Source organism: Amaranthus tricolor, chromosome 15 (genome assembly GCF_026212465.1).
Source record: "Amaranthus tricolor cultivar Red isolate AtriRed21 chromosome 15, ASM2621246v1, whole genome shotgun sequence".
NCBI classification, from domain to species: domain Eukaryota; kingdom Viridiplantae; phylum Streptophyta; class Magnoliopsida; order Caryophyllales; family Amaranthaceae; genus Amaranthus; species Amaranthus tricolor.
Window position 1 is genome coordinate 1,472,501 of NC_080061.1, and position 13,400 is coordinate 1,485,900.

General features: G+C 27.6%; 1 protein-coding gene across 2 annotated transcripts; it reads left to right on the forward strand.

Annotated features, from left to right (window-relative positions):
* The first annotated feature begins 3,215 nt into the window (after nt 1–3,215).
* LOC130801452 (cellulose synthase-like protein G3) lies at nt 3,216–13,379 on the forward strand. Of its 2 annotated transcripts, XM_057665313.1 has the most exons (7): nt 3,216–3,870; nt 8,033–8,185; nt 8,392–8,517; nt 9,081–9,524; nt 10,381–10,588; nt 10,690–10,725; nt 12,772–12,995. In XM_057665313.1, exons 1-7 carry the CDS (start codon nt 3,268–3,270, stop codon nt 12,849–12,851), a joined length of 1,650 nt encoding a protein of 549 aa, XP_057521296.1. In that variant the 5' UTR covers nt 3,216–3,267; the 3' UTR covers nt 12,852–12,995. The 2 variants fall into 2 exon arrangements, with proteins under 2 accessions (XP_057521296.1, XP_057521295.1); XM_057665312.1 differs by having other exon boundaries at nt 10,381–10,725; nt 12,772–13,379.
* Nucleotides 13,380–13,400: the final 21 nt, after the last annotated feature.

The window sequence follows — 13,400 nt, forward strand, 5'->3', positions numbered from 1 at the left end:
ATTAACCAAAATATTTCACACAAGCACATAGTATAGAAGATTTAGTTTAATTCGTCTAATTTATTGATTTTTGTTTCTATTATTATTACGAATAAAACGGATGAAATGGGCTCAACTTGGTTCTATTTAAAAGCTAACTTGATAAAAGATGACTAATTTAACTTTTATCCATTTTTCAGTGTAATGTAGGACAATAATTCAAGAGTCATACCATGTTTAAATGTATTGAGAAGAAATGGTAACGAGGTTAAAAAATTGTGTAAGTTTTTATCTTATCAGTAGATGATTTACAATCATGATATTTAATGATCCTTTTTTTTTGTAATCCTTAATCCTTATATGTAACTCTTTAACTTCATTTATACTAGTTTTTCATATTTTCACGTTCTTATTAACTTAGGTAGTGTTTGGTTAAACTTTTGCAACAAATTTTACAACAGAAAAGCCAAATTAATTTAGCCATACACTGTGTTTCTGAGATATTTGAACAATTTTTTTAAAAAGCTAAAAGTAACTTCTACAAGAGTCAAGAGGAGAAACTACAAATTATAACTTCTCCTTCCAACTTCTCAAAAAGCTCCATATTTTTCTCATTTTATGGTAAAAAAATTCCTATATTTTCTCCAACTAACTATGAAAATCTTTTTCATTACTTTTTTTTTCTTTCTCCATATCTTTCTCCAAAATTCAAAATTTTTCTACTTCATTGCATAATTATTCATTTGTTATCACAACCAACATCCCAATTATTTTAAGTAATTATACGCTTATTGAATATTATGCGATCAAATTACATAAAAAATTTCATATGTTTCATCTTTTAATTTATTAACACATTTAAATATGTTTTTCTATATAGTAAATTGTCAAATTTGGAATATATTTTTATTTTCAATTACTTTAGTGTATTTGAATTTTTTTTCTAACATTATAGTGATTATTTTTTAGTGTATGCTACATGTTTTTGGGCGTTTCTCTTAAAATCGATGCGTTGTGACTTAACTCGCCTATTTTTTAGTGTATGCTATATGTTTTTCCATCATATAATAACACTAACTTTAAGTAAACGTAGGAAAAAAAAGGCCAAACACACAAATTATTTTTGTTTCCCAAAAACTCTTTTTAAAAATATGATACCAAATACATTTGTTTTTAAAAAGTATTTCCCTAAAAACAATTTCTACAGAATTATTTTTAGGAAACAAAAACTAATTTTTAAAAATTAGGCCAAACATACCCTTAATAATTAATAATTTTACTGGATTCTACTAAATGCTACTATATAAATTTCCTTTACTTGCAATATCACAGGGGCATAAGCTAAAAAATTATGCTTCTCAGTTGTTTATTAGTGCTTCTTATTTCATTTCACCTTATCAAGTTAAATTTATTTTAATAATTTTAGTAGTTTTTTTTAATGATGTTAATCTTTATTAATTTTATTATATCAAAGATGTAGAAGATCCAAACCAACGCAATTTAATTAATCAAAGTCTTACAGCAATATTTGAAGCTATTATAGATCGAAGAGGTTAAAGATTTATTCTCTTAAAGATAGCTATTTGTCTGCTTCTTTAATGAAAACTAAATTGGACCCTACTTATTTACAACATAAAATCCAAATATATTTTTACTATATAATAAACACAATATTTAAACTTCGTTACCCTTTTTATTTTATCGCCATCCCTCTTAAAATTACGAATTTATCTCTGGACTTTAAAAAATTACAAATTTGCCCTTGGACTATAATAATAATAATAATAATAATAATAATAATAATTATTATTATTATTATTATTATTATAAAAATCACAATAATAATAAATTTAATATTTTAAAAAAAATTTAAAGGGTGATTCGCGTGTTTTAAATTTAATATTATTATTATTATTATTATTATTATTATTATTATTATTATTATTATTATAATAATAACAATAATAATAATAATAATAATAATAATAATAACAATAATAACAATAATAATGAAAATAGTATTAAATTTTTTTTTTAAAAAATAAGTCGCGCGTGACTCAGCTGCGGTTCAGTCGCACAATTTGTGTGACTGAGCCGCGGCCGAGTCACGCGCGACTAAATTTTTTTTAAAAAAAAAGAATTTTAAATATTATTTTTATTATTATTATTATTGTTATTATTATTATTATTATTATTATTATTATTATTATTATTATTATTATTATTATTATTATTGTTATCATTATTGCTATTTTTTTTTAAATATTCTTTTTATTTTTATTATCATTATTATTATTATTTTTATAATAATAATAATAATAATAATAATAATTATTATTATTATTATTATTATTATTATTATTATTATTATTTATTTTTTAATTATTATTATTATTATTATTATTAATGCTATTTTAAGTCTAGGGAAAAAATTGTAATTTCATTAGAGGGTGGCGATAAAATAAAAAGGGTGGCGATATATATATAACAATGCCTTATAATAAACACAAAAGATAGCTATTTATTTCATTTGCGTTAGTGAAATTTAATTGGACCCTAATAAATTTTTAGGGTCGTCTCGTAAATTTTGTGATATATGTTTATTTTATCTTATAAATTCTTTGAACTTAAAAAAAAATAAAATAAAATACTAGTTAATGATAAAATTTTTCCATTTATTAATATTTTTATATTTGAGTCTTTATTAATTGGCTACTCTCATGTAAAATAGTATAAATATGTTTGTGACTTTGTGGTATTAAAACAAAAAATCAAATAAATACAAAAACAGATATTTTAGGCACCTCTTATAACAGGGCGCTATATTGTAGACCGCTTTGCACAAGCTTATCACGACCATACTTATTTACAACTCTAGTCCAACTATACTTATATAATAAAAACCAACTCATTTTATAATTAGCCTACTATTTTAATTAATTACTTAGAAATTGTTAATGTTTACTTTAAAACAGTTCATGTATATGAGCTAGCCAATTAAAAATAATCTTACCATAAAAATATCTCATTTAAAAAATTATGTAAAAACAAGCATACATTTACATCTAAATCAATAATCATATTCATAAGTCACCATAAAAGAAAAATATAATAGTGATGTAGAAGTCTGTCCAAGTAAAAAAACATGGAGATCTTAAAATTATCACCTTATACAATCTTATAAAATTTGTTAACTAAGACCCACTATCTAAATATATATATATATATATATATAGAGAGAGATAGATAAGAGTGATGTACTAGTCTGTCCAAGTAAAAAAAAAAATCATGGAGAATTCAAAGAAGGCCACCACCCTTCCACTCCACACACACAAACTCCACCCTCTAACCACTTTCAACCGCCTTTACATGGTGGTTTACGCAACCGCCTTAGCATTGCTTTTCTACCATCATACTCGTACCTTATTCAACTCCCCTTCTTCTCTTTCCTTCATTCTCTCCATCCTCCTTTTCTTCGCCCACATTGTCTTCACCTTCATATGGACCACCACTCAATCCTTCCAGTTCCGCCCCATTGTCCGCTGCGAGTTCCCCGAAAATCTCGAAAATATAATTTCGAAAGAAGGGAAGGAGTATCCTGGCTTGGATATATTCATATGTACGGCTGATCCTTATAAAGAACCGCCAATGGGGACGGTGAACACAGCGTTGTCGGTCATGGCTTATGATTATCCGCCGGAAAAAATGTCTATTTATGTGTCAGATGATGGTGGGTCCCAAATTACTTTGTTTGCGTTTATGGAAGCTGCTAAGTTCGCTCGCCATTGGTTGCCTTTCTGTAGGGAAAATAATGTTATGGATAGGTGCCCTGAAGCTTACTTTAACGGTGCTTTCTACACTAATTCTTCACTTGATGCCCATAAAATTAAGGTAATAATTAGTGTGTTTCTAACATGTGATATAAATTAAATGGAAAAAGATATTTATATAACAAGATATACATGGACCAGCCTCGTTTGGTTATCGGTAGGTACTAAATAAATTAAAAAATTATGAAAATTTAATATTAATAATTCGTATATTAAGACAAATTAAACAAGATCTTACTTGATTATATTTTAATTTATAAATTAAGAATAAAATACATATTTAGAGTGATAAGTAAATGGTAATGCAAAAGTAAATGAGACTAATATGAAGAATAAGAGAAGGTATCATAATAGAAATAATTTATATATGATACATGTACTATATCATTCTAACAATACCAATTTTTTTTTTTTTTACTATCTAATGCCAAAATTTTAAAAGTTAATACATTAAAATAAATTTTTGTGAATATAATGAGAATGTTGAAATATTAGGAGAATAAATTAAACATAACCATTAAATTTGTCAATAAATATTCCTATAAAAACTATAATAACCTTTTATTAATGTTTTTACCAATTAATATCAATTACCAAATAAACTGTAATATTTTGCTCAATAAATGATCAAAATGCCCCACAAAAAATTGGATGTTCTTCCATTCAAATATGGAAATCAAAAATTGCTTATGGGATGACTAAGTTGTGAAATATTCATCTCTACATACATTAAGAACCTTTTCCGTGAAATTTATATTCTATTTTTGATTGATTAAAATAAATAATTAAAAGAAATTATATATATCAAAATACATTATTTTTTTGAGATAAAACCCATTTTGTATATTTTTACTACAAAAAATTATTATTCTTTGTATAGGAAGAAACGTTAATAATGATTTATAATTAGTCCATTTAAAAAAGTTTATTTAATGATTATTTAGTCCATAGCCCTTTAAATAATCCACCCACATATATATTATTTATCGACTTCACTTTTTATGGACCCGTACGTTTTTAAAGTCAATCGATTCCACATGTTAATTATTGACTTGTTTACGAAACCTAATCCATTTTAGTCCAACATAACTCATAAATCGATGTGGTTATTAGCAAATAACAAATTGCTCACGCAATCTCAAAATCTGTATGTCCTATAATTTTTCACTTATAGGATATGATGACGTTAGCCAATTAGACATTTAAATCAAATAATTGACGCTCCATATAAATTATATCTTATCATAGACACGAATAAAAATGTTGAAAAATAATAAATGTCATTCTTAGGAGAGTTTTAACAAATGAAATTATTTTAATTGATGATAGTTGATTATATGAAAATATTTACCTAATTTTGAATATGATTTTTTAAAAATTGGAACTAAATTGGGTAAAGTATGGAGTATAATTTATTATTGCAATTCTATATATCTAATCTAAAATTTGATATATTTAATTAAGTGAAAAAGCGATGTGTTCTATAAATAAATTTTTAAAAAATCAGTATTAAATTTATGCTTTAAAAATATCATTATTTGATAAATTTAATTACGAAAATATATATATACTTGCATTATTTTTTAAAGTATTATTTTTATATATTTTATACCAATAACATGCCTGCTTAAATGAGAGTCATTTAAGCTAAAAGTGTAAAAGCAACCTATACAGCTATACCCTCTTAACATCTGATACGAAATATTTAACTTTTAATAAGTGGTAGATAAGGTTAGAATTCTTAACCTCTTATCTTTTTGTTTCTGTTATTATATCAAACAACCAATTCAATAAAAAAAACTTAAAAAGATTATCTTCTAAATTCTGAGATCACACAGTTTTCACCTCTACGGTGTTGATTGGAAAATTTTCAATTCGGCGTTTTGAACCCATTACATTATGACCAATAGGATGCTATTAGTTTATATTAAAAAAAATACTTCCTTCTATTTATCTTAAGTGTCCCATTTACTTTATGCATTCTATCCAATACACTTATTCAATTCGTAATATATCGAGTTATATATGTATAGTTAAAAATTATAAAAAGTTAATATTAATAATCTTTACATCAAAACGAATCAAATAAGATCCCACATGACTATGTTTTAACTTATAAATTAATAATAAAATGCAATTTAAGAGTGATAAATAAATAGTGTCTCAAAAGTAAATGGAACACCTAAGGTGAATAGGAGGGTGTATATAATAAGTAAGAAATTTTAGAAATAGAAGTATACTGGAATACACGGACACGTCCCTGGACTGGCGTGTCCCCGTGTCGGATACATGTCGGACACGGACACGCGACGGACACTCGAAAATCTGTGGCTGACACGCCAAATGAAGTGTCCAATATTTTAATATTTTTTCGGACACGCGGACACCGCAAGGACACGGAAGGGACACGGCAAGCGTTTTTTTTTAAATAAATAAATAAGTAAACAAATTTTCTTTTTTCCTCTTCTTTCTCTGCCACGACATGTGAGCGCCGCTAGCATCGCCGCCTTCTCCTTTAATATGTGCGCCACAACCACTATTGACATCCTCACCTTCTCTGCTCCTCTACTCATGCATTTAGGCCACCACAGCAGGCCACAAACCACACACCACCATTTGTTGCCCCAAACCGCACCACAATCACTTAAAATTTGTAAATTACTTATGTTAATTGGTTAGTATTATTATGTTCATCACTAATTCTTAAATGAGACGGTATCACATATATACTTTTTGTCTTAAAGTGATCACTTATAAAATTTAAATGATTACTTACAATTTTAAATGAGAAGATTCTATTTGTCTTGGCATGACGGATCTTTCTCTCGATGAGCCCGAGTTGGAAACTACTTTTGTAGCGGATGATAATGATGGATGTCATATGGATGATGTGTGATGATCAAACTTAAATTTACCTATTTATTTGGTTTTCTTTGATTTGGTTTGTATGACTATTTTTAAATACTCATGTTGTTTATTTGGTACTTATTTGCATTTTATATGAGTTTTATGTTTTTAAAGTGTTTATTTACATATATCAAATGAAAGATTATAAAATTATCTTTAATTTGATATATTTATTATATTACTATTTTCGTGTCCACGTGTCCGCTATTTTTAAGTTGGCGTTTTCCCATACCTGTGTGTGTCCGTATCCATGTCCGTTTTAGTGGAACCTAGGAAATACATACTACTTTATGTATGCATCTCTATCATGCTCAGGATAATTATTAAAATATTCGTTCAATTGGAAAAAAATCTAATCTTGGAAGTGGGGCTAATTGGACTATTGCAGATTTAAAAAAATCTAATCTTGGAAGTGGGGCTAATTGGACTATTGCAGATTTGCAGTAGTGATATAGAGGAGTACAATTATTATTGCCATGATAAGCACATGTATAGGATACATAGTGATAGTGGGGACTTTGAGGCCAATGTCTACATCTAGTATATGTTGCGTAATGTCTACAGACTACAAGTATTAATACCGCCACAATATATATTTCCTCTATTTTACTTTTTTAACATGTATTTATTGTTAGGCGGTGAAAGCAATCAATTATAAAGTGCAAATGATGAGCTAAATGATCAGTACAGCTGTAGAAATTATTAAATTCAATATTGTATTAAATTAAAAAAAACAACACCAATTTTAAGCTTAGTTCACCAAATATAACAAAGTAACCTAAGAAGTAAGAACTAGTATTTGTATTAATTTAATGTGTTTAAAAAGCTTGAGCTGCTTACAAATGAAGATATTACCTCTTCTCTTATAAATCTATAATCCTCTATATGTCATGAATTCCGAGAGAAAGATAGTGAATAAAATCACATCAGTGTCGTCTTTAAAAAGAGAGAAAAAATAAATACGTGCATTCATAATATTGATGTGTAATATTTTTTCTTTCTTTTTGTTCTTCTTATTTATTTTTTGTGCAGTTTTCAATGTAAATTTTAAATTTCAATATCTCTAAATACACATAATAAAAAATTATATAAAATACACGATAAAAAGACGAATCTAACGAGATCTCACATAGATATATTTTATTTTTTAAATAAGTATCAAACACATTTATTAAATTTCTCTCCCCTTAAATTGAAATATTCCAAATGAAAAGAACATTAGTGAACGAAAAGTGCCTTAGAAAAATAAATATAATAATTACTGATACTTTTCCTAGATAATAACTTAATTATTTGTGTGTAAATTGTGTGAATAGACGATGTACGAGAACATGAAGGTTAGAGTTGAAAGTGCCTTAGAAAAAGGAAGAGTCGAGGAGGAGTATATCGATGATGTAGAAATGCAGCAAGTCTTTGCCAAATGGAAGAGACATAATTTTACTCATCAAGTTCATCCTACAATTATTCAGGTCACTTTATTTTCTAATCGATTTTTCTATTATTATAAATAAACAATATTAGAGACAGTTAATTTTTTTTTTATTAGAGACAGTTATAAGTACGTGTATGATATTTAATCATACAATTACAGAAAGTTTATTTTGGTTTGAAAACTTAATTTAAAGGCAATAACAGATCATAGTATAAATTGAGTTAGCAAATCATATTATTTCAGGTCTTGATTGAATCAACAGAGGAAAAAGACGTTAGTGGTGAATTGATGCCCAACTTGATTTATGCCTCTAGAGAGAAGAGTAAAACCCATAAGCATGGCTTCAAGGCTGGTGCCTTAAATGTTTTGGTGAGTGCCAATTTAATAAAAAGCTATCCGCAAAAATTACACTTGTGTTTTTTTTTTTTTTATATATTTAAATTAGTCATTTTTTTCATTTATAAATATTATACTTGTTAATTTTTTTTATTAGACTTGATTGAATTAAAATGTAATTACAAAATTTATGGGAGATAATTCATTAAGCTTGCTTTGTAACTCAAAATTACTCAATTAAAAAATTCTCATAATTTGGTTATCACACAAGTGAAACCTAGGTTCTATACGTGAAAAATACTGAATATGATAATTGTGATTTTCACATTAAAAACTTAATATTTTTCTAATAATTTTATTTGAAAGACCGTATTTTAGTTAAACAAGGAGTCCATATAGTAATGATTTCTATTTGCTGGACAGTAAGACCGTCTTATACAAGTGTCATGTAATATCAACAAGACTAGTATGAGACCGTCACATCATAAGATGAGCTTATATAATAAGTTTATTTTTTCATATTCAATACTTTAAGATTTTAAGTGACTACTTTAAGATTATATTGTAATGATAGTCTTTGTTAATTTATTTTGAAGGTACGGATATCAGCGACCATGACAAATGCCCCATTAATATTAACCTTGGATTGTGACATGTACTCTAATGATCCACAATCCGTTAAGCGGGCTTTATGTTACTTCTTTGATCCTAAAATTCGGCCCACTTTGGCATTTGTTCAATATCCTCAAATCTTTCGTGGGCTAAATAAAACTGATATTTATAATGGTGAATATAAACGTTTTTTCCAATTCAATTCATTGGGAATGGATGGGCTTTTAGGCCCTAATTATATGGGAACTGGAAGCATCTTTCAACGTCGAGCTTTCTTTGGAAGTCCATCATCCTATATTCAGCCCGAACTACCCGAACTATGCCCTAATCATGTGGTAAATAAGCCCATTAGATCCAAAGAAATACTCAAATTAGCTTATCGTGTCGCTGCTTGTGACTATGAGAATCATACGGCTTGGGGCACAAAGGTGAGCTATATAAAGCTTTTATCTCTGTATTTACTGATTTAAAAAGTATTTGATGAATAATGTTTTTGATTATTTTTAAAATTTTGACTTTTAGATAGTAAGAAGTCAAAATATAAATTATTTGATAACTGACTTGTAATCCAACTCAAAATTTAAAACAAAATTTTTTGAGTTATGATTTAGCTTTTCTTTCACTTTTAGCTTGTGACCACACATATAAGTAGGGTTGACTTAATAATTACCTAATATAAAGGTCAATGTTATTGGATAATTAACAAAGTCAATCCATTTACAACCAATTATTAAACACACTAAGTCAAGAGTATTTATTTATACGAAGGAAGTATGGTAAGAATTAAGATCATACTTAGAAAGCGAAAAGAAGAATCAATTTTTAAAGATTTTAATTCAAAATAACGCACTCCATTAGTGTATGAATGCTAACAATTCGTCCTTTATTAAATTAGTATCCAAAAATTCTCATCAAGACGGTCTTATTAGAATACAATATTGAATTGGGCTAAATAGGCAAGGTAAATAACTTGAAATACAAATTACTATTATATTTGACGATTTCACGATGATATGTGTTTTATACATGAGTTAAATAGCCTAATTATTAGATATATTAGTATATAAGATTCTGATTTTCATATTGTTTTATTAATAGATAGTCTTTTCAAGAATAGATGTAAATTAAAAACATTCCCTTTAGATTTTAAAATATTATTTTTTTTTCTAAATTAGAGCTTTTTATAGACTTATTTCATGGTAAGACACTATCATACAAAATTTATTCAATTATATCCGCAAGTGACTAATATAATTAAAATTTTCTCTTTTCATGATGAAAAAGTTGGGCTTTCTATACTCGTTGGTGGAAGACTTTTTTACGGGATATCAAATGCATTGTAATGGATGGAAAAGTTTGTTTTGCCACCCAAAGAGGCCAGCTTTCTTGTGTCATTCACCAACAGCTCTAATTGATGTGTTAACCCAAAGCAGAAGATGGATCATTGGGCTTCTTGATGTTCCTTTCTCAAAATACAGTCCATTAATATTTGGTATTCGTAAAATGGGCTTACTCATGGGTTTTACTTATACTTTTTACGGGCTTTGGGCCATTGTATGCATTCCACTGACCATTTACGCTTTCATACCTCAGCTTGCTCTTATAAGAGGAATTTCTACATTTCCACAGGTAAAAATTTTTGTTACTACTCTAATTAAGATTTTCTTTATTTTATAATTTAAATTTACTGTCTATTAAAATATGGTGACCTAGTTCATAGAAGTGCGTAAGAGTTCAAAGAATTGTTACTGATTTAGTAAGGTCAAAACCCTATTTTGTTGAAAATGTTACTATTCCGTAAAGTAGCAGTTTAAGGAGTATTTATAGTTCACATCGATGTTTTCAGAACGATACAACTTGTAGCGTTTTGAAATAAAAAATAATAGTCTAAGACTTTTCCTACTTTTTACTCAACAAATTATACCCAAACCGTCAAACGTATGTTAAAATAGCAAATATCTAACAATTATAATTATATTATTTACTTCAACGGACAGTAATTTTGTGCTGAACTTGCCAGTAATTTAATAATAGAGTAAGTAATTATTTCAAGGCAAATTGAAATAAAGTTATTATGTAGGTTATATAAATATTTACATTATGTCTCATTATCCAAACTGAACCATTATTGAGATTAGTGCTTTATTGTTTGCATCTCACATTTTTCGATTCAAGAAAAATAAACTTCAGTTTGTATTTTTAAATACCTTATAGCCGGCCACACTAATATTTTTAGAATTTAAATTTTAACATTTGTAACTTCTAGGGTGGGAATGAGTTTTTTTCCGCTAATTTTTAAATTGAGACGGTTTTATGGGAAGATCATTTCTATTGGATTAGCCTAATATACATTTTTTTGTTTTAAAGTGATCACTTATAACATTAAAGTATTACTTATAATTTGAAAATAATTACTTTTTATAGTTTTAAGGTGATTACTTATAACCTTAAAACATTTATTTACGATCTTAAAGTACTCAATTAAATAAATAGGCTTATTATGTAGATCTATCTAATAATGAGACGGTCTCATACAAGACAAACTATTTTTTTAATAGCATGAGTAATATGATCATATTGTACGTTAAGTTACGGTTGTCGGTGCATGCTATGAACTTTAACTATAAATTTAACCAAGATTTAATTGCATTGTTGATACATAATTGTAGAAGTCAATATAAAAAAAAAACACTTTTGAAGCCAATATAAAAAAAATTGGTTGAAATTAATCCCAACTATCACCCGTTGGTCAAAATTAATTTTCATTATTAATTATTTTTTAATAATCCCAACTATTTTCTTAATTTGTTCAAAACATAACCACGCCTGATAACCGACAGCAGCAGGTATCTTTCCTCTTTATTTTTTTTTTGCTTTTTTTTTTTACTCAACTCTTTAAAAATAACCCATCTCCTTCATCTATTAATCCTTTCCTTCTTCTTTCCCATTACTCCTCCATTGATAAATCCTAACTTCTCAAAAAAATCAAATTGAAACTAAATCTCCAAAATCTTTAAATTTCTGGAACATATGATATTGAAAGATGTTTCACTACGCTTATATTGTAAGATGTTCATAACTTCATATTGAAAAAACGTCCCTCGAAAGGTCATTAGTAAATATTGTAAGTTTTGGTTGCAATAAATGGTAGCTCTAAGTGTAATGTGCTTTATTGTGTTGTGACTATTGACATATTTAAAGCTTTCCCACAATGGGGTCAATATCGCGGTCATCTTAAGCAAGTGTTCTTATTAAGACTTCTTATTCTTACATGTATCAATTATTATGCATGCTCAAATGTTTTACTCTTGAGTTGCATGAAAAGCAGGAGAGTTGGAACTTTTTATGCCTTTACAAATACACGTTTGATTTTCATCACCTCTTAATTAAAGCGAATCTTAGCTTAATCATTTGGTTTAAAGATTAAAAATATTTATAAAATCTAGCCCGTTCCATACATGATACAATGCTTTTTAATCTCACTAACATACTTATTTTTTCTTCATCTTAACTACTCAATACTCATTCCTACTAACCACTAATTTCTTATCTTACTTTCCAACTTAATTATATCCCGCTCAACTAAATTTTACCCAAAAATCACATAATGGCATAATGCTAATGAAAATGAAAATGTATGAAATTATTTTGTAATTTTGCTCTGTCCCTGCACAGATTTCAGACCCATGGTTTCTTCTATACATATTTCTCTTCACTGGTGCATATGGAAAAGACCTCCTAGATTTTCTCCTTGAGAAAGGAACCTTTATAAGATGGTACAATTCTCAAAGAATGTGGATGATTTGCGGACTCTCAAGTTTCCTCTTCGGATGCTTAGATTACACACTTAGCTCCTTAGGAATCTTGGTTCGAGGATTCGATGTCACCAGCAAAGTACAAGACGATAAACTAAGCAAAAGATACGATGAAGGCACTTTCGAATTTGGTGTGGCTTCACCCATGTTTGTACCTATGTCTGTGGCTGCCCTAATCAACCTGCTTTCCTTCATTAAAGGATCATTTGGAGTAATTAGTAGAGGATTGGACAATATGGAAGGCCTAATTCTACAGATTATGTTGTCTGGTTTTGTTGTGATTAATTGTTGGCCACTTTATGAAGCAATGGTGTTTAGGAATGATAATGGAAGAATGCCCACTAAGATTACTCTGATTGCTGCTTTTTTAGCTTCAATTCTTTGTGTGTTTGCTTGTGGGTATTGATTAATTATAGCTAATTTCTCAATTTATGATTTTTAATCCATCTAGGATATTTATGATTATTATATTAAAATTTTTTTGACTGA

Coding starts and splice junctions, on each gene's coding strand:
- LOC130801452 (XM_057665312.1), top strand. CDS start 3,268: ATGGAGAATTCAAAGAAGGCCACCACCCTTCCACTCCACACACACAAA. Junction 8,518..9,080: donor CTGGTGCCTTAAATGTTTTG/GTGAGTGCCAAT, acceptor TTTATTTTGAAG/GTACGGATATCAGCGACCAT. Junction 10,726..12,771: donor GAATTTCTACATTTCCACAG/GTAAAAATTTTT, acceptor GTCCCTGCACAG/ATTTCAGACCCATGGTTTCT.